Genomic DNA, 22322 nt, shown 5'->3' with positions numbered 1-22322 from the left:
ATTAGGCTAGTAACATAACTGCAACTTTAATAAATGGTTGTGTACAAACCACAACTTCTTGGCTTGCACCTATTTAAAAAAAAAAAAAAAAAAAGTTAGTTCTATAGAGTATTCTATCAAATGAATTATGCCCCTTGTATTTTCAGCAATGTCCTTATAGTTGTCATTTAATTCAACATCCTTGTTCTAACACTTCTTCATTTGAGTGCTGAGTTCCATTTACCATGATGATACATAAAAATTTTGCAACAGCTTAGTTTTTGTAAACTGGATAAATTCGTGCAATGAGGAAATCTTTGTTTACAGTTTTTACAACATGCAAATATTAGAGTAACACTTTACTTTCTGCCGAGTTTCCTTCAATACAGAAAATAAATATCTAAATATATTTCCATATATTTTAAAGGTGAGTTCATGTTTGCAAAATTCTGATTGGAGTAATTTGTTGAAACATGGGCATATTCAGCATCTTGTAGCAATTATTTCTATAGCATAATTGATAACTCTTATTAAAATTATGTACACTGTCAGAAAAACTTCCTTGATTGTAGAAGAAGTATTGAAATTGTAAACGTATCCTGAAATATACAGAAGTGTTTTGTTTTATTAGGAAACCACATTTAGAAAGATAAAGAGTATGTATAAAGCTAAATTACTCCCGCTTTTTGATTTAACTTCATACTCTTACAGTTTGGAGCTTCTTATTTTGTCAAAATAAAATTAAAACCACAGTGAATACATTTTTGGAAAATATTTTTTTATTATAAAATGTACAGTATATTGACCTTAATATTATAAAACACTGTAATGTATCAGAGTCTTGTAAAGACCAATAATTTATAAAATGAGACCAAGTTCATTGTTACTCTTTCTAGTCTCATAGTCTGATTTAAAAATATATATAAAATATATAATGAATTATTTTACTGTAGCATCCTTAGTAGCTGGAAAAGGTTTGTTCATATGTTAAGGTAACTAATGTTTGCATGTATCTTTATTAAAATAGATCACTCATTTGCTAAGTTAGTCTTTGATTTTGAAGAGCTGATAGAAGAATGAACAGAAAGGTTAGTAATCATATTCTATAAGGCTAGATTATGTAAAAGTGCTGCAGGGTACAAAGAAAATTATGTTTTACTAAAGCACTTCTATCACTGCAGCTCATTAATTAACAGTTAATACTTCTTTGGTACTTTTAAGGTGCTTGTTAGAACAAGGAATAGCTTTGGACTACTGACAAGAATAGAGCACTTCAGGTTTCAGATGCTATTGGATAGCATGAAAAACCACACTATACTCACTTAACAATTTAAAGACCTTTTCCAACGCGTTAGTCTCCTCAGTTTCAGTATGTCTACTGCCTCCTTTTATTGCAGGGACTTACTACCATACTGAGAACAAAAGTAATGCACTTTGCATAAAAATAGGATTAATTCCTTTTTTCTTTTTTATTTCCTGCCCTCAGCCTGCCTGGTTTTGTTGCAAACTGTCTTTTCCTTGTTGCACTTGCTTGGCAGTGACTTTAATGCTAGTATCCAGCCAAAGGCATTTTGTTTAGTGTTAAAATATGTGTATGTAGGTTGTTTTCGAATCACTGCCTAATATATTTTTAGCTGTGCATTTATAGAAGCCTGCATCCCTTTGAGTAGGCTGCTGGATGACTAATGACCCCTGAGGGTGCAGGAATTTGTTTCCATACAGACGGGATTGAGCTCCAGTTGTCAGATGTGATTTGTCTGGAAGCTCCCATGTAATTTCTGCTTTAGGAATCCCAATGGCCATGCAGTTCAGTTTTACTGAATTTCCAGGCCTGGCATAAATGACAGGTGCTGGCTCACTGGTGATCCGAGGGGGATAGGCTATCACGATGACAGGCACATTCATAACAGAAGTGCCATACTCTGTGGACGCCTTGCACAGGTAAGTGCCCCTGTCAAATACAGAAGCCTCGCGCACTGTCAGTGAGCCATTCTCCAGCAGGGAGAAGCGACCCACAGCTTGAGGGGCATCCAGAACCATCCCGTTGGGCAGTGTCCAGGAGATCTGCACCCGCTGGTTTGGCTGGGTGACACAATGGAGCTGCAGAGTTTCTCCATTGATGATGCTCACCAGGTTGTTGTACTGGTTGCTGATTTCTGGCCTGAGCCCCACTTTCAGGAAGACTACCCGTTCCACATAACCTCCTGGGTTTCTGGCTGTACACCGGTAAGTCCCAGCATCCTCAGAGGAGAGGCTGCTGATGTGCAAGATCCCATCCTTCTTATGGTAAAATCTGTGCAGGCGGCTGCCACTCAGCACTTCAGTGCCATTGGGAAGGATCCAGCTTGTGCTGGGCTTGGGGTTCCCTTGGACTGAGCAGTTCAGGTTGATGCTGTGCCCAGCAATGGCAGTGATCCTTTCATTGACAGGGTCTCGGAAGGAGGGTTTCTCCAAGTGGTCTGTGATGAGGAGCTGCACAATCAGTCTCGCTTCTCCTCCTTCGTTCCGGCCGATGCATATGAGCTGCACTGCGTCTGTCTGCCTCACCTCTCTGATGTCCAATGTACCATTGCGGTGCACAGTGATCCTGTTCCCGTAGTAGGGAGCTGGCAGGATTACTCCTTCTGGAAAAGCCCATAAGACCCGTGGAGCAGGAATGCCTTCAGCTTTGCAGTCAATAAGTTTCTGGCTGTCCCTGATAGCTGTCTCCCTCACAGATGTTATTGCACTGAGATGACCATTGATTCTGGGAGGTTGAACGTTAACGTGGATCCAGACTATCTTCCGATCTTCTCCAGCGCTGTTTCGAGCTACGCAGGTATAGTTACCACTGTCAGATCTTTGGGCCTTCTGGATGAGGAGGGTGCCATCCCTATACACCTGGTATTTGTCAGATAGGGCAGGAATGGGCCTGTTGGTTGGGGAGAGCCAGGTCACTTTGGGAATGGGTTCTCCTTTGGCTTCACATGCTACTGTGACAACATCTCCATAGGGTACATTAATAATGACGTGTGTCTTGTTCTTGATAGTTGCAGGCTCAGCCACTACTTTGACCCGCACTTTCATCTCATCCTTTCCAATCTGGTTCTCAGCATAGCAGGTGTAGTCACCTTCCTCTCTCAGTCCAACATCATTGAAATACAGGGTTCCATTATTGAATACTACGTACCGCTTCATCCGGCTGCCACTGTCATCTGACTGCATGAAGGTATTGATCATGCTGCCATCTGGGAGACCCCAGGAGATCTCAGGATTTGGCAGACCTGTAGCTACACAGTCAACTTTCAGGTCCCCTCCGTACTTGACCTTGTGGTTATTCTCATTCTTATGTTCTATTTTTGCTGGTTTCATCATCACATTCACTTTGAGGACCACATAGTCATCCCCGATCTTATTGCGGGCCACACACAAATAGTCTCCTGCATCTTTGTCTGTAACTGAATGGACAACCAACGTCCCATTGCTGAATACTTTGATTCTAGTTTCCAAGCTATTGTAAGGAAAGAAAAAAGAACAGAACATGAGCTGCAAAACCACATTTTAGGTATTAATTATTGAGTCAAACTGGGAAAAAAAAAAAACACCTCAGCAATACTGAAAAAAAGGAGAGGAGCACTGCTATTGTTAGATAATTAGATGGTCTGAAATGTCCAAGATATTCACCATCAAGAAACAAATGGAAAAAACAAATTCTTCTCACTTGTAACCAAGCAACTCAGCTCCATTCAATGACTTTAAAGATGATTTTGACCATTAAACAAGCATTAAATACCAAATTATATTTTTTACTCTTCTGACTGCATGTACAGTATTCTGTAACATTCAAATATTGGATCTCTGAATGATAATACTTCACACAAAACTATATGGGCCATAACTAAGTAATCTGGTACTTGGGTCCTCAACTGTAATCCAGATGAGCAACTTCCTCTGGCATCAGAGGAACCCTGAGAAGAATCACAAAGCAGCAAAATATTACTAAGCTTTGAAATACAGGAACAAAAAAAATTAAATATGCTAAAAAGCTACTATTCCTTTTTGCTTCACTATGGTGCTTCACAACAGGTGTACTGTGGACATTAATTTTCTCAGTAGTCCTAGCTTTCTCTTCAATGATCTCCTGTATTTGAAAAACAGCCCACATAAAGAACATGACAGAAAATGAAAATTAATGTCCTCAGCAGCATGAGGCATAACATTCTGGATTTTGTGCTGTCTACAGAATAAGTATATTTTTTGTCAATTTGAAAAAAAATGATGACTATATTCAGCTATTACAAAAGTAGTTGACAATTGTGCATTTTAATTTCAGTACATTTCTCATCTGTCTACAGTGCTCAAAGAATAAGCAATGACCAATTTATAATACAGCAGAAATTGTGTTTTCAGCAACGGCTCAGGACAGTTACTCTGGATTTGGAGAAGTGTTAGGCATTTACATACAACTGAGTTTGCACAGACCTTATTGCAAAACAATGTTTATTTATAGAACAATGTTAAAATTATCATGCTTACTTTAATAATGATATGATTTCTTTGTCCCACATTTACTGTGTATAATGATTTGTACCACGGATAAACAAAATCCAGTGAACCCATTTCTCCTGAGGAAAGCAGGGATCTATGCAGCTCTAAGCAGACTAAGTGCATTGAAACAAGCAGTACAGAAGCTATCTACCTTTTGCCATTGGACTTGTTTTCTACATTTACATCACTGGAAGTGCTCAAGGCCAGGTTGGATGGGGCTTTGAGCAATCTCGTCTAGTGGGAGGTGTCCCTGCCCATGTAGGGGGTTGGAACAAGACGATCTTTAAGGTCCTTTCCAGCCCAAACCATTATATGATGCTATGACTTGGCTATCTTTTTGATATAATTTCAGATTCTTCCTTAAGGATTGGGACTCTGATTCAAAGCTCGCAGAAGTCAAGAATGAAACTTGTATGGATGTCAACAGTCTTTTCTCTAAGGTCAACTAAACTGTAATTCAGCTGTGACACCTCAAATAGTAACTTACCTGTGTAGGGAATCAATCATCCTTTTGGAAGGCAGCCTCCATAATATCCGAGGCCAGGGGTCACCAGAAGCACTACAGTCCAACCGCAGGATGCTGCCGTATGTTACGTCTGTCCTCTGAGGAGAACTCCCAGTGATCTTAGCATTAGACGCATACTTTTTCACATGGAGTTGTACTGTTCTCCTGGAAGCTCCCACCATGTTAGCAGCAATGCACTCATAGGTCCCACTGTCCTTAGGGGAGACGTTGCGAATATAGAGAGTTCCATTGGGAAAAACAAATAAATTCCCATTGACAAACTGAGAAGGTCGGATCTGCGTGCCATCAAAGACCACCCAGCGGATGCTGGGAGAAGGTGCTGCTTTGGCAGTGCAGTGGATGTTAATACTGCTACCAAGGGGCAAGGAAATGTTCTCTTGCTTCTCCTGCTGGATGATGGGAGGTAAGGCTGCAATGTGTAGCCTCACTGCAATGCTGTCAGCTCCTGCAGCATTGCTTGCCACACATTTGTAAACTCCTCGGTCTGAAAAAGTTGCTTGCTTGATAGACAAGGTTCGATTTTCATGAAGCATTATCCTGCTTTCTGTGGTGGTGACTGTTTGCAAAATCTTCCTGTCTGGGAAAATCCATGAAATATGTGGGCTTGGAGTTCCACTAGCCTGACATTCCATTGCTATGGTGTCTCCAAAATAGACCGTGATATCTCGGTAGCGGGAAAGTAAAATTTGGGGCTGGTGGGCTGCAACAGTGAGCACAATGATCATTTTATCTATGCCGTGCATGTTCTGAGCTGTGCACAAATACTGTCCACGATCCTGAAGTTGAACATTTCGGATAAGGAGGGTACCATTTTTCCAGACTTCAAACCTTTGTAACCTGGTGTTGGCTGTCATTAAAGCTCCTGGGAAGTTGAGAGGAAAGAAAGAAATGGAAAGTTTTAAGACATTCATTGTTGCACTGAAAAAGTCTTATTCAAGATTTTACATTTACGTGAACACCAACTACAACTTCAGATGGATCACATAACATCTTCTGACACTCTCCATAGCTCAAATTAGTCTTTGTTTCTATTGCAGAACTAAACATACCAGCTTACAAGCATGTACAGTGTAGGAACTTTCAGGGCTTTCATGCTTTACAATTACTCTTCAAGCCTCATGTAATTTCTCCTTTCCTTTTGCTTATGGAGATGACATACACTTCAGTATTTAAGGCAGCAATGTTAACAAACCATATTAAAAATAATCACAGTTGGCTGCTACTCCCTCTCCAAAAAGCAAACTCATTAAATGGTAGGTTTTCTTTCACTTTAAGAAATACCACAAAGTTATTTTTACCTGTAATGATTAACTGCAATTAGTCACATTTTATTTATAACAATTAAAAGGTACAGAAACTGTTCTTCAATGTTTTGGGCTATTCCTGCAATCATGTCACATTTCTATGCGACAAGCCAAGCATTTGTACCCTTCAAAAACTGTACGGAAAAGCACTTTTTTCTCTGTCTTACCTGTAGAAACTTTTGTCCAAGTAATGAAAGGCTTGGGTTCCCCTACTGCATCACAAGGGATAAAGGCATCTGTTTCAGCAAGGATGGATATGCTCTGAGACCCCTTTGTGATAATTTTAGGTCTTTCTCCCTGTATCCTGAAATTGGTGGAAGACTGAATTACAGTCAAATTGTTTGGCATAATGCCTCCCACATAAGGCACAGATGGAACTTTTTGATGATGGTGGTGGATATTTTGAAAAGGATGAACTGTAGTGGATATCTGTGGTTTTGTGCGCTGAGAGAGAAAGGTCGGGGGGATAATCTTCAAAATCACTGGGGGTGGTGATGTGGTCGTTGTGCTGTGTGGCACTGGAGGCAGTGGAATAGCTGTAGCTTTTGGCACTGTAATCCTAGTAGGGGAGACTCGAGCAACCTTCTTCTCGTTTGTGTCTTTTGGGACTAGCTGACTAGGGATTACTGGTTTAGGATGCATACTTAAGTGAGGGAATACTCTTGTTCTGTTAAAAAGGGATGGCATTCTGGAACTGGGATAATAAGGGATCCCTTGACTTGGTTGTCTCCCTGCTGTGCCTCTGTTATCTGGAATATAGTTATTTCCAAAAAATCTTGAATTAATATTGAATCTGTTCTGACCCTGATTACTAAACTTGCTTGCAGTGAATGGATTTGTTTTGTGAAATGGAGAGGCTGGTGTCGGGGTAGTTGCTTCTCTCTGAGAGGCAAAAGATTTTTTGTCCTGAATGGTGTGTGCTGCATATGCTGTTATCTCTGGTTTGTTTGTGTAGTGAAGAGGCTGGTGTGTTACAAAATAGCGAAATGAACCTTGTGTAGCAATATATGGAGGCTTTACTGTGCCTCGTACTGGAACATTCTTTGGAGGCACAACAGGCAGTCTTTGGTTTAGGCTTGGTATCACTCCAGCGGGTGGATTGGGGAGGTTTGAATTTAGCAGTAAACTGTTGTTTGACTTGCTACTATACAAATCTTTAAATTGCTCCTCTTTCGACTGAATGCTAACCCTGTTTTGGCTAGAGGAAGGAGTAGGGTGTACATTCTGTCTTGAGCTTGCCACCTTTTTGTCAACATCTGCTTCAACTTGTCTTGCTTCTGGGAAATTTTTTTGACTGAAGACATTCTGTTTCTCAGTGGTATAATAAAGAGAAGGATGTGAAGTCCTTGAAACAGATGGGGGAAGCATGGTAAGTTTTATAAGTGGAATAAAGGCAGTGGATGTAATTGGAGGTTTTTCAGTTGTTTGTGAAGTGGGATCATGATGAAATACATGTGACATAGCTTTGTGTTTATCCAAGGAAGGTGACTTTGTCCCAGTTTGAGAAGCAACAGATTTAGATTTCTTTGTTTCTCTAAGTGGAAAAGTTTGAGCTTCTGTTGTGCTGATGGAGGAGGACAAAGTAATCATCTCATACTGATGAAGAGGCTCAGTTATTGCTGGTGTTTCTAAAGATACTGTGGGCTTCCATGACTCCTTTGAAACTGAGAGGTGCTTAAAAACTTCTACTGTGCCAACAGGAGTACTTAAATCAGTCACAGTAGGATGTATCAGCTGGAATGTGCCAGTGGTTGTTCCATTAACCAAAACTTCTGAGTCAAATGGGATAGGCTCTTCTTGAGATTCTGGTTTTATAGATAGCATCAAGCTATTCATATGCTCAGGAGAAGTTGTTGTACTTGACTGTTCTGCCTTACTATCCATAGTTTTAGAATCTGCTTTAGTGCCCTTCTCCTCAGATATATTGTGTGACGAGTGATATGTTGGCACTTCACTTCGCTCTGGTTTCAGAAGTGAACTTGACTCCTTTGTGGGAACTGCATCATGTACAACATAGGATGATAAAATGGTGCTAGCTGCAATCACTGGAGGTGCCAAGATTTCAGGAGCAGTAGAGAGTGGCACATGTTTTACTTCAGGTGGAGATGCAGTAGGCCTAAAGAAGGAAGTTGTGACCACCTCCCTGATTTTGGTAATTTTCTCTAAGGCAACTGGATCAGTAACTAACGAAGGAGTGAATTCCATATACTCCTCTTCCTTAGCCTGTATTTTGACATAGGTTTTAAGATCATGACTTTCAAGAGATGCAGAAGGTTTTGTCACAGCTTCAACATCAGTAGTCCTTGGAATGACAGGCATTGCTTTTGTGGTTGAAACAACACGGGAGAAAGGCTTTGGTCTTTGTCTGATTCTGTTTGGCCTCAGTCTTCTTCTCCCGTAAGGCCTTTTCCTAGCATGCTGAGTAACAAGTGAGGGCATGGTCTTTCTATAGGGAGTTGTTGTTGTGGCCACAGTGGTCAATCTACTGATAGAAAAAGCAGTTTTTATCCCCTCTGCTGTTTTATGAGGTTCACTAGTACTATGCAAAATGAATGTGGGATCTGGTTTTGGAGTAGCCAGGGTTTTATGTTCTCCTCCCTGAAAACTCTCTGCATAACTGCTGGACATGCTTTCTTCAGTCACTGTACTGCTGCGGATCTCAGGTTCTTCCTTGCTCTGAACCCTGATGGATGTAACAGCTGGAAAACTTGTACTTAAGTCTGCCGTTTTTGTTTGGCCTGTGGATACATGTTTGTGCTGCTGTATGAAGTCATTGCTCTTTTCTGCAACAAATGGAGAAACAGATGAAGAAATGGAAGTAGTGCCCACAGAATCTGTTGGGATGATCTCATCCAAATGAGAAGGTGTTAAAACTATGGTGTTGACACTCATTGGGTCCATTTCATTTAACTTCACACTTGTCTCCAAGACTCTGTGAAGATCCACAGTATGAGATTCGGCTAGGGCAGTAGCATCAAGTGGTAGCTCAGCAAAAGCAGAATTTTCCTCTGATGTAGAAGATACAGTTCTATGTACATTTTCCACCGTGAATGAACTGCTCGGAATATTAGGAAAGTCTGTTACAATTTGTCTGGTTAGAGACTCTTCAGTGAGAGCATGGACATCTTTGACTACAACTGAATCATCCATCCGGACATCAAGATGTTGCTGGCCTTGGGGTTGCACAGTTGAAGAGACAGGAGTCAAATATGGGCCTGATACAGCCATTTTTTCAGAGTATATACTTCCAGGCGTTTCTAAAGCTCTGTGGTCAGGGAACAGCTCAGTTTCTGATGTCGTTAATATGGATTGGACTGAAAATGCTTTAGTATTGTGGGAAACAGTGACTGATAATGGCTCATCTTCACCCACAGGTGATGCATCAGCAGAGGAATCCATGGCATCAGGTGTTGTCTCTGAAGGTGGAGGGCTGGCTACTGGATGAGGGACTGGAGTAGTTTTGGGCATGACTGATGGCAGCACAGTTGTTAAAGAAATGGCTGTAGCTGTTGTTGTTCTAGGAAGATTCTTCCCACGGACCTTTGCCAAAATGTCAGCCCAATGCTGTGGATTAATCTGCTTGCTTGCCACATTAATTCTCCTTCGAGATTCAAATGCTCTCCGGCCTTCTGCAACATTGCTGTCTTGGGTTCTATCAGTACTTTTCCAGATTTTAATTTTCCTTCTGCCTTTCTTCCCTTTTTTAATCTGAGCCTCTGACACCTGATCACTTTTTTGTTTAAAGGATATTTCCCGGTCTTTCAGATGGCTCTTTCTTTGTGGGAACTCCTCCATTCCTCTTGCCCCTGAACCTTCTTCATCATCTATGACGCGTCCTCTCATTTTTGTCCGACTTTTTGAGCCCGGGCGCTTTCTTAGTTTTATCCTTTTAAATGACCTGTCAGACACCATTTTATTTACTGTCACCCGTACAACAAACTGATCTGAGCCCTGCTGATTGACAGCCACACATCTGTAATGGCCACTATCGCTGACATGGCTTTTTGGAATAAGCAAAGTACCATTGTCCAACATGTATCCTCTTGAAGAGTTTGAGAGCTCATTAAGCACCTGGCTGTTGGGAAGAATCCAGCTCAACTGTGGTTCTGGGATGGCAACTGCACTGCATGGCAATGCTATTGGATCTCCAACATTTTTTTCAACTCTCACTACATTTGAATCAACTACCTGAATAGCTGGAGGCTGCACTAGAAGTTTGTAAGCCATTTTATCCACATTATCTCTCACTTGGGCAATGCAGTGGTACAAACCACTGTCAGTGTAACTCACCGCTTTGATTATGAGCTGGCCACTACTGAGAATGGAAAACCTACTGTCCTTTTGATTAAACGGTGCTTGCAGCTTAGTGCCATCTGGAAAGAGCCACTGAATGGAGGGGCTCTCAGAGGCTTTCACATTGCAGCTCAGCTGACACTCTGACCCTTCCATCACACTCTGTGCAGTCCCTGTGCTCTGGTTTTGTTCTATCATTACCCAGCTTCTCTGCTGCCCGGTGTCTTTGGTACGAATTGTCTGAGAAAACACAGTGAAAAAAGATAGCACCACTTTCTTCCCTGTACTCTGACGCCGGTTTAATTGGATATTTATGAGAGGTTGCATCACCCAGGAAGGTTCAGCCACTATTTGAGCTTTCACACCTGTGTAGTAAAGAGCATCATAATCTGAGCCTTGCCTGTATCGATAGCTTATTTTAGGCTCTTTGCTGAGCATAAGTTCCCTCTCTAATTTGACAGGCACTTCACTGTAATAGGCTATAAGCTTCCATAGTTTTTCATAGTTTTCTCGATTCATTGGACATTCAAAGTCCAGTGAAATTGTAGCATTTATATCAATCTCCTGAGTTTGGATTTGATTCCACTGAACTTTGTTAGAGCCTGTTGGTTTTTTGATTTCACAGTTCAGGTGGACTACATTGCCATGTTCATCAGTCATATTTAGAGTAATATTCCATGGAGATGACTGAAGCTCTTCCAGAGGGAGTTCATAACTGTCACCATCTTCTTCCTCTTGACTGCTGCTATTCTGCCTCAGTGAGGATTGAATGACAGGTTTCCGACAGGAAATATCTTTCAGGTTTTGAATATCTTCTTTCTGTAGCTGTTTCGGGCTGTTGCACTTAGGACAGAGCTGTCCCCCTTCATAGGCTTTGTCCTTTTTGCATTTTAAAACACCTGCAAGAAAAAAAAAAAGAACAAAAAAATGAAAAAAGAGGAAAAACAAAAGATAGGTAATTTGAAGAACTCTGTTCTAGAGTTAGAGAACTCTCAAAAGTGTGAAATCGACAGCATAATGAATGCCCTATGGCACATGATACAGAGGGCAAGGGCTTTTAAAATGCCACCTCTCTGTTTTCACAGTTGAATGGGCACCTGATTCTCAAACTGACCATACTTTCTTCTGACTTTAGTGAGAGTACCAAATACTTCATCTTTCTGAAAATCAGATTCATTGCCTCTGAATTAAATGCCTAGAAACTGAACTGTTCAGAGCAACATTCTATAAGTTAGTAAAAATCTGTGCTGTGTCTGTATAGTGACATCTTACCCATCTAACTTGTGGATCTTATGTGAAGAGGACTGGGTCTTCTCAGCTTTCAAAAATGCAGCATTTACCTGAGAAATTATGGACTTCCTCATGAAATAATACAGGAAGCTTTAGTTTTTTTCTGTTAATTAACAATAATACTGGCAATCCACAAATATTCTACTGTAGCTACCAAAATGTACTGACTAGTTCCTGCACTTAGAAGCAATTCAGCCGCAGCAAAAAAAAATAATAATTAAAGTGCCACTTCTTCCCTAACCTCTGAAATAAATGTAAATTCTGTAATGATAAAATAAAAACTAAAACAGAGGAGTGTTAAAACAGGAAATTACAGCCTTGACTCTTCTTTTCTATCTATGCCAGAAGGACTCTTGTCCACAAAATAGCAGGCACAGATTTATTACATTGTTCCGCTCACTAGAATGTCAAATGTCACCTTTCATATTTAGTTTGGAAACTTGTTGTAAATATAATGTATTCCAGTTATTCTAGGAATAAGTGTCATGCTGATCACCCCTGAGGAATGAGGGATCTTTGAGTAAATGAACAACGTGTAAGTTTGTTATAAGGCAACATGCTGGGACAAGGGGAAAAGTGGTAACATTTCATACCATTTTTTAACTGAGAAACATATGCTTTGCCAGTCTGAAAAATCAATTCTCTCGAGAAGCTCTTACAAATGGAATATTTAACTGAAACAGTCTATAACTTGCAGATTCATATATGACGTTTCAAAGATAAGCAAAGTACACTTCATGATAGAACTGGCCCAAAATCAATTTGTCAGCGACCACACTGGCCTGAAGAACTTTAATAACTCTATCTGGACAGAATTCCCAAAGAAGTTAATGTTATAGCTATATAAAGATACAAAACCATTCATACACGAAAACTGCATGGATAAATTCTCTTCTCTTTCCAATAATGACTACTGTTGAGTGTAAGAAGGAAATCTAATTGAAAAACGCTAGCAAACCAACACTGCGGAAGGCAAGAGAGTCAATCTAATATTTCATTGTTATAACTTACAGTTCGACGTTAAGTATGCTTGATACACATACTCATTTGGATGAAGGAAAGCACACAAGAATACTAAAATACAAATTAGTGAAATACTATTACAATATTAGATCCTCAAGTATCAGTTCAGGCAGGAACACTTATATTACCATTCAAGTATCACACATATTTAAAACTATTGTCCTACAGCTAAGTGCAAAACTGCAATTAATTACTTATTTTAAGATGACAAGGCCCACCATCACCCACCATACATACTCCAAATAAAACTTGTGACTCCAGCAGTCATTTCCAAGGTCTTCAGTTGCAATTAAATAACAATTCCCTCTTAATATTTTACTGGCAGACCTATTGCAACACCAGTTGCTCTGGCCCATTGTAACAAACACTTAGCTACCTGACATGGGGCACTGGTGAACTGAGATGCCCAAATTAAAAACTGACATTCTTTAAAAAAAATCCTCATTTAGTATATTTCTGATATATAGAAGTATTATAAAACTGTTTTGTTTGGGGTTTTTTTTGCCTCTACTATTTTGCTTCTGCACATGACCAGAAGTGTTCCTGCCTAAAGAGTGCAATACTTATCTCACTTCTAAGTCTGAACAAAGACAGACCAGTTATTCAAGGAAAAAAATGCAGGATTGTAGGTGTTCTCTAAAAATACATAAAATAGATTTGCTTCATTATAAACGAAAGTTATGGTCAATGGAGAAACACAGACACGAAGGATGCGTATTACATAGCAGCCTTACTGTTAATAGCATTAACGTTAAAGGACTCATCCACGGATTTGGAAACCTGATTTCCATTCCTTCCTTAGCTAAACAAGTTCAAATCCAATATGCCCACCACCCATGAGAGCACATAGTTACTAGCTTTGTTGGTTGAGGGCAGCTGACAGCCCTTAATGAAAGGTGTATTGCTGTGCAAGGGAACACATGACCAGATTATAATCTAACTCCTTCTTCCAGTTATGAACTTCATTATCACTTTTTCCATCTTGAATGCAACAGCTAGTTCCTTTGTTCTTGAATACTGGTTTTCAGCTAGTGACACAGAACTGCTTCCTCTCTGCACTTTTCAAAATACATGTAATTATTAAATGCTAAGGGAGTAAAATAGTGCACACAGGCACCATGTAAGTAAAAACACTCAGAGTAACAATCTAGAACAGGAAAAAAAAAATCTAACATTATGTGTTGAAGAAGCACTGGTATTTTTGCTCTTACCTCCAGAACCTTCAATCCATTCAAGGAGCCACTTTAAACTGCAGTCACAGGCCCATGGATTCCCATGAAGGTAAAGATTTTCCAGCAGTGGCATGCCTTGAAACATCCCTTCAGGCAAGGTCCAAAGAGCATTTTCAGATAGGTAGAGATGTCTTACTGTTGACAGTTTGAAATAATCAAGGACCATAAATGTTGAAAAGGTGTCAGGGTGAAGCTGCTGGAGCAAATTTCCTTCTAAATGGACCAGTCTCAGAGAAGTTAATCCATTAAAAGCATTTGGATGAATAAACTCAATTCTGTTGTGGTCCATGTGCAGCCTCATTAAGCTTGAAAGTCCTTGGAGAGTCTGGCCAGTCAAGACTTTCAATTTATTGTAACTAATTTTGAAAACCTAAGGAAGAAAAAAAAAAAAAAAAAGGATAAAAGAGATTAATTTTGGTTTTTGATCTAAATCCAAAGAGAATATATCAAGTATGACACAGGCATAGTTAACAGATCTCCAGTGTATTTGGGGGAGAAATAGTACCTTAATCTTCAGAAAGGCACTAAAAAACCCCACTTATTTTTGTTTTATGTTATTCATGGAAGTTAAAATTTACAAAACTTAGGAAAAACTGAGCATTACCTGTAGAGACACAAGATCTTTCAAAGCACCATTAGGTATACTCTGAATGTCATTTCCATGTATCATGAGCAATTCCAGTTTTGTAAGTCCTGCAAAGGAGTTTTCATTTATAGACTGTATACTGTTGAACCTGAAGAAAAAAAAATCACATATGCAGTGACATTTTATACACTGACTGTCATGGACTGCAAATGTAAAATTAGTACAACCTACCTTTCAGGAAAAATTGGAGGGATCTTTAATGCATTGTCAAAGAGCCAGAAGTTACTGAAATATTTTTACAAGCCCAAGTATACCTAGTTCATGTTTACATTAAGATTTTTTTAAACTCAATTTGTGGTACTTGAGCTGTAATTTAGGAGTAAGAGAAATAAATAGGCATTTAAGTCCTAATAGTTGTCAGTATGTTTTTCCATGCAACTCATTTTATGGAATGGTAGGAAATTAATGGCCTGTAGCCAAACAATGATGCTATGGAGCCTGGCAAACTTGACAGCCTGCAATGTTGCCAAAACAGCATCTAACAATAAATGAATAAAGATTTGGAGAGAGGACATTAAAAATGGATATCTTCCAAACAGCACGAGAAGCAGGAAGTCACATCCCGCTTCACTTACTGTTGTAACATGTAATTGCCTATGTCAACTAATTACATAAGATCCAGGAACTGACCTTCCAATTATATAATTTGAACCTAGAAACTCCTTTCAGAGAAGGAATACAGAAAACCTGCTTTTTCAAAGCAATTCGATTTCACCATGGACAAATAAATCAGGTTTTATTTGCCAATATGGAGGTCTTAAGCTTGGCGGCCTAACTCTACCTTTAGGGTTTCCAAACGTACACATAAAATTAAAGTATGAGCTAATCTGGGCATTAAGTCTTTAAATAAATGCATAGAATTTTAAAGATTTTTCCTATCTTAACACTTTGTAGAAAGGAAGGGACAAGACAGTGTTAAATTAAAATACTCTAAATATAGAGGAAATGCTTTTAGATCCATACTATGTTATCTAAAGATTCTGAATTTGTTGAAAATTTAGATTCCTGATTTGATATTTTTAGTCCCACCACAGACCTACAAGGCTTATAGCAGTCATCCTAATAAGATTTTTTACTTTACCATCAGCTCTTCTAAAAACCCTGAACTTCTCAAATAAGAAATTTTCCTAAATTATTTCCAGTTAGGCAAATAACCTTTATCTCCTAAATATACAGCACATTCAAATAGAAATATGGTAAAAGCTCTTTTCCAAAATGAAAGAAATGTGACAACTGAGCTATTTCTTCCTGGGAAAGGACACAAGTCAGACAACATCATCTGTAGTGATGAAATACAAAGACAGGAAAAGGTTTTCATGCAAGCAGCATCAAATAACATATTTTTATTAACAAACAGCCAAAACACCTAAATGACTTAGAAGCCTACATCCCAGTTGCAAAAGCTATTTAGGGATATAATCTGCCATGCAATGTTGACATATGGGGGACAGGTGACTGTGAATATTTGTGGGTTTGAATGTTGGAAGAGAACAAGACATTTTTTACTCAAAACCAGCATAAAGTACAGACTGCTAAAACATGGGTTTACTGAGTACAGGGGCATTCTGAGACTAAAATTAGGCTTTAGGTGGATAAAGTACTTGTTGATAGACATTTTAACTACAGAGAAGAAAAAAAAAAAACCAAGGCTCCTACTGTCAGTCATTGCATGATCAATTACAGCTTACAGGCCTTGGGGCATTTGGGGTTAGTTCATACTTTCAATACTTCAAGGGGGCTTACAAGAAAGATGGGAAACATTTTAGCACGGGCTACTGTGATGGGGCAAGGGGTAATGATCTGAAACTAAATGAGGGTAGATTCAGACTAGACATAAGGAAGACATTTTTTAGAATGAGGTTAGTGAAACACTGGAACACGTTGCCCACAGAGGTGGCAGAGGCCCCATAGGGGGAAACATTCAATGACAGGCTGGACAGGACTCTGTGCAACCTGGTGGAGTTGAAGATGTCCCTGCACACTACAGGGGGGTCAGACTAGATAACCTGTAAAGGTCCCTTACAACCCAAAACATGATATGATTCTGTGATTCTATTCTATACTAGGTAGTGAGGCAGCTCTGTTAACAAGCAGAGAAGGACTGCAACTCTTGCACAATCCCATGTCCTGTGATGACCCTATGCAGCACTCTTCTGATATGCAGCCTACCAACTGACCCTGCCGTCTTGTCTCACATTTTGACAGGCAGATGTGAGTTGGCACAGGGAAGTATGCTGAAGCCTGAGCAATCTTCCCAAAATGCTGATGTCTGCTTATATTGCACTTAAGCTCCATGAAAAAACAACAAACTGCAAAGGCAATTGAGTAACTTTAATTGCAGTGCTTTAAGATTTGCTACATCTCATCATTCTCCAAAATGCTACCTAGCTACATTACCATAGAATAGTGTAATGGCTTGCATTGGAAGGGACCTTAAAGATCATCTAGTTCCAACCCCCCTGCCATGGGCAGGGACACCTCCCACTAGACCAGGTTGCTCAAAGCTCTATCCAGCTTGACCCTGAACACTTCCAGGGTGGGGCAACATGTTCCAGTGTCTCATTATAGACTTTTACTCCTAGTGTATTTTTTCTTTTTACATCAGGTACCATATTAAATAGTTAGTAGAAATCCCATAGTAGGTGTAATTCAGCACACTTCTTATACACTAAAAAAGACTACATGTCCTACTTGCCACTGACACCAAGGTGCAAGTATTTATTTGAAAAGAATAATAACTATTCTTTGAAGCATGAGGGCTACGCTAAAACTTCCTCCATGCCAGTAACTGTAGTGCTTGAAATCCATCACCTGCAAGTCACCGCCCACCCCTGCAATTCTACCTCAAAAGCACACAGAGATCAGATCCCGCGATGCCGCCCGCCCGCCAAGAACTCCAGCCTTCCCCCACCAGAACATGAAGCCGTTTGCCACCAACCGCCATACAAACCCAAAATTGATCCTTTCCACGTGTCTGGCGATCCTGGCCGGCACGGCTGCCAAGGAGCGGAAGGTGCAGTGGACCTCGGTGGGGAGGTAGCAGGCGCAGGGCTGGGGGCAGGCGCGGGCGGCCGGCGGCAGCCCCAGCCCCAGGATCAGCACCACGGAGAGCGCCCCCGCCGCCGCCCGCCCCCCCATCTTGTCGCCTCCCCTCGCCTCGCTCCTCCTGGGGCGTCCGGGGAAAACGGGGAGGTGGGGGGAAAAAAGAGGAAACGAAAGAAAGAGAGAAGAAAAGACGATTTTAAAATCTTCTTAGAAAGCTTGATCTACCTAGAGATGCTCTGCAGCCTCCCAGAAGGTCTGTAGAATACCAAGGACAGACGTTTTACTTCTTCCATTTGCTACTTCAAGGTTAACTTTCCCCCCATAATTGCTTCTGCTGTTCTACTAAATACCTATTCTGCTCACGTTATGCTGTGCCCCCACAGCAGTAAATTATGTAGGTTTGTTCCACATGCCAAGGGTAACACTCATCTCCCCTAAAAATTAGACAACTTGAAGAGAAGCATTTGGTTCAAGCAAATTGCCATGGCTCCCTCTACAGTCAATGAAAGAAAAAAATAAACCCATATGCACTTGAAGGTGAAGAATAACAGGTATCTACCAGATCAGATACCTAGAAATAGTAAAATTCAACCTCATTAGGTCCCTAATTAGCTAACTCACCTAGCCCAGCTGCCTCATTTTTACACAGGCTACTAACCGCCAGGAGGGTAAAATCTAGCTTAATGAATCCCATTATGTTAACAGGGAAAGGTGTCATTGATGAAGAGAGTGAAAGAAAAAACTGGTCTGCCCAAGATCTGGACTCCTTTGCCACACAATACTGTGTGATGTTGGATGTGCTTTTACATTGTGATCTTAACCAAAGAGGAACTATGAATGATCAGAATTTATCAAACTTGGCAATTCGTTTTGGAGCACCAGCACAAGCTGCAGAGAACAGCTAAGTAAGGAAGTTTGTATTTATAATCTTGGTATGTCTATCAACACTCAAGTTCAGATTTTCAGAACTGTGTGTCTAAATCTGTGTGGCTAGACCCATGGAGAGTCATTTAAATAGGCACACTATGCTAGAACAGACAAGGAAACAACTGTCACTGACCTTGAGAAACAGATTATTTCTGAAAATGAAGCAATTTATGTAGATGTTTAATTATAGATTAAGCCATCTAACTTTTAAGAAATGAGTTTGAAATAGCCCTGTTCTTACCCTTATCATCATAAGAATCTGGGCTTTTCAGATTCAAGCCATACAAGAATGCAGGCTACTATTAGTAGCAACAACTTAGTACTGCTCTTGTATAACTACATGGCAATGGTGGAAGGGCACTCAGTTCTACTAGATATTATTAGTTGCATTCGTTATTGCTTTTAGTATAAAAGTCAGACTTTCTCAGATCTGCTAGCAAGGAGACACACTTTTTTTTCCTAAGACCATCATGTGCAAGCTATTACAGTTCAAAGGAAAGGCTCATCAAGATGAAGAGGGTTCTCAAATATCTGTGGTCAAGTTAATGAGACATTGACTATTCTTTACATGACAAATAGCTTTTAATTTGCTTAAGAATATTCAGGTGCAGTTTTCCTTAAGGTTCTTTTTAATGAAAGCTCCCATTTAAAAAAACACCCTACCCATCTCAATTCCTTTTGAGAGGGGTCACCACAATGCCCCTCACAGGCAGTGCTGACTGAGGTTAAGAGGAAATGGCAGTGCCTTGTGAGGGGCTGGGGAAGAGCAGGTCAAAAGGACTTATCTGTGCTTCGCCTGGGTGAGAAAGAACGGTGGCTGAGTGTCGGGCCTTCATCCCCTTCAGACTAAGCTCCTCTTCCAAATCTACCATTAAATCATTGCTAAGGGACATGGGTTAGTGCTGGACTTGGCAGTGCTGGGTTAACGGTTAGGTCTCATGATCTCAAAGGTCTTTTCCAACCAAAGCAATTCCATGATTCCAGGGGTTTGGATGGAGAAACTTTGTACCCAAGAAGCCTGGCAAGGCCTCCACGGCTCCGCCCGCCCCGCCCCGCCGTCTGGGGGCGCCCCCGCATACCCCTCCTGCCCCTCCCGCCACCGGCTTCCCGCACCGCCGCCGCGCAGCCCGTCCGCCCGTGGCCAGCGGCTCCGCACCGCCTGTCTCCGCGGCTGGGGCGCGGCTGCGGAGCGACGGCGGGGGCGCGGGCCTCTGGTAGGGAGGCGGGGCGGGGCCTGGGGCCCCCGGCAGCTGGCGGGGACCGCGCCCGCCCCTCGGGAAGGTTTGAGGGAGTGAAGAGGGGGGACGAGTAGCGCTGCCCCTCCCGCCGCGCCGCGGCTATAGCGGGGAGGGGACTCTGTTCCCCCCCCCCCCTCCCGCGTTTCCTTTTACCGCACCGGAGGGCAGATGCTTCCCATTAGGGAAGAATGTCCCCGCCGGGCTGAGCAACGGGAACAGAGGGGCTGCGGGCGGGCCGGGCGTCCGACTGCCGCCAGCTGCGCCGCCCCCCGGCCCCTCCGTCCTCCCGCACAGACCCGCCAGGCAGTCCCCACCCCAAAAGACCCCTCCACCTAACCGGGCACGGGCAGCCGCCCCCGGCCCTGCGCAGGCTCCTTACCTGCAGCCGGGCGTAGCGGTCTCAGCAGGCGCTGCCCGCCGCTCCCATGCCCGCGGGGGGATGCGGACGGCCGTCGGAGGGGCTCGACGCGGCGGGCGGCCGGCGGCTACCTGGCTCCCGGCTTCCCCTCCGGCACCGGCTCGCCGAGGCTCATGGCAGCCCGCGGCGGCCCGCCTCGGCGCTGCTTTAGGGCTCCTCATCGCCCGTCATCCTGCGGGATCCGCCGCGCTGCTTGCGTCCCCCCGAATAAGCATAAGCGATGCGCGGCAGCCGGGCAGAACTCCGCCTGGGGTGCTGGTTTTTTTTTTTAATAATTTTCGCTGAGCGCTCGCCTTCCCTGCCTGCCCCACGTCTCCGCGGAAAGCCGGGACGTCGCGACCCTTCAGTCCCGGCGGGAGCTCAGCGCCTCGCTGCGGGATCTCCGCTGGCGAGCGGGCGGGCGGGCGATGCCGGCGGCTCCCCGACTCTTGCCGGGCTGCCCGGGCGTGCAGCTCCCGCGGCCGCAGTTTCCCGCCGCCCGCCGCGGCATGGGGACGAGGTGTCCGGGGTCCCGGGTGCCGCGCTCCGCCCGCCTCCCCGCGCCGGGAGCTATGCCGGGGGAGGGCGCGGCGGATCGGCTCCTCTTGCGGGGTGGGCGGCCCCTCCTCGGGGGGGCCGCGGGCGGGTCCGTGCCCGGGGGGAGGAGAGGGGAGGGAAGGGGAGGGGGCGCCGGAATCGGCGGGGGGACGCGGGAACTGCGGCCGCCGAGGGGTTAGTCGACCCCACGCCTGGGACTGGGACCTGAAGCTCACGGAAAGTGTTTTCTGGGAGCTGGGCGGATCCAGCGCTCCTGAAACGCTCGGATGTGCAGCTCTTGGCGTTGTGCACTCACACATACACAGAGTTCAGCAGATAAGCCCCGAACTGGACCAACCAGCCTGGATTTCTTACTCTTCTTGTAGTAGTATAGGTGTCCCATCACTACACAACCAACCCATCTCACCACGATCCTTAGCGCAAACCGGCACCGTCCTGCTGCCTGTAGCCGGTCTGTGTCTGAGGGTTTGACCTCCTGAATCGTACTCGAGAGCCACTCGAGTAGATAGATGGCTGTGAAAAGAAAACATCTCAAAAGTGAAACGAAGAGGCGATGACAGTGATACAGGAAAAGGCAGCAACCAGTAACAAAATGAACCGGACAATGTAGACTCAGTCATGAATTGCCTTTTATCTTTAAAATCCACCAGAGAAGCGAACTTCAAATTAGAGTAATCAAAGCATTAACACCCCTCTTCTCGATTTCCCTCCTGTATCTGCAGGTTTTTTGCAGTTCTGTGAAAAATGCATCACTCAGATGTACCACAGGAGACCATGTGCTGTCATCTCCTTAGTTTCAACATGTGGTTTTTCGATACATGTAATTTTCTGTTCTCTAGGTAGCCAATGTGGCAGTTAGACTCCTCTGTTCTAGAAGCACAAAGAGCTTAGTCTTTCAAGATGCAAAAGAGTGGCACAGAACCACATTAATGTGTCTTAAGCTGTAAGGATCCCACTGAGTTTTGGCATGGAGCTTTTAAATTCCATCTCCAAGGTAAGTAGAATCATAGAGTCCTAGGGGTTGGAAGGGACCTCGAAAGATCATCTAGTCTAGTAAACAGAACACATGGCGTTAGTTCTAGACTTTAAAGTTGTGACAAGTATTTCATCACCAAAAAGAGACATTTAGAATCTGAGTTAATGGACCGTGTTTGGCTTTTAAACCTGTAAGAGATGAGATTATATCAAAATATTTGGGGGAAGAGAAAGTTCTTCAACTGTTAGCACGATGCTGTTGAATCTGGATAATCTGGATCGGGAGAAGCTGTGGCTTCCAAATGCGCTAGTAAAGAACAACTTGCCATGCCAACTCTGGTGGGCATATGAGCATCCCTCAG

At 42.7% G+C, this 22322-nt stretch overlaps 1 protein-coding gene across 1 annotated transcript; it reads right to left on the bottom strand.

The window, feature by feature from the left end:
• Window positions 1–751: 751 nt before the first annotated feature.
• MXRA5 (matrix remodeling associated 5) lies at window positions 752–20735 on the bottom strand. The gene is made up of 7 exons (XM_051644075.1): window positions 20410–20735; window positions 17771–17986; window positions 14779–14908; window positions 14154–14544; window positions 6504–11528; window positions 4994–5894; window positions 752–3469 (listed from the first exon to the last, which is right to left on the bottom strand). The coding sequence occupies exons 1-7, from the start codon at window positions 20607–20609 to the stop codon at window positions 1561–1563; spliced, it is 8772 nt and encodes a 2923-aa protein (XP_051500035.1). The 5' UTR covers window positions 20610–20735; the 3' UTR covers window positions 752–1560.
• Between the last annotated feature and the right edge of the window lie 1587 nt (window positions 20736–22322).

The sequence above is a fragment of the Apus apus genome, chromosome 1, assembly GCF_020740795.1.
Source record: "Apus apus isolate bApuApu2 chromosome 1, bApuApu2.pri.cur, whole genome shotgun sequence".
NCBI classification, from domain to species: Eukaryota; Metazoa; Chordata; class Aves; order Apodiformes; family Apodidae; genus Apus; species Apus apus.
This window is presented reverse-complemented; position numbering and strand designations above follow the sequence as displayed.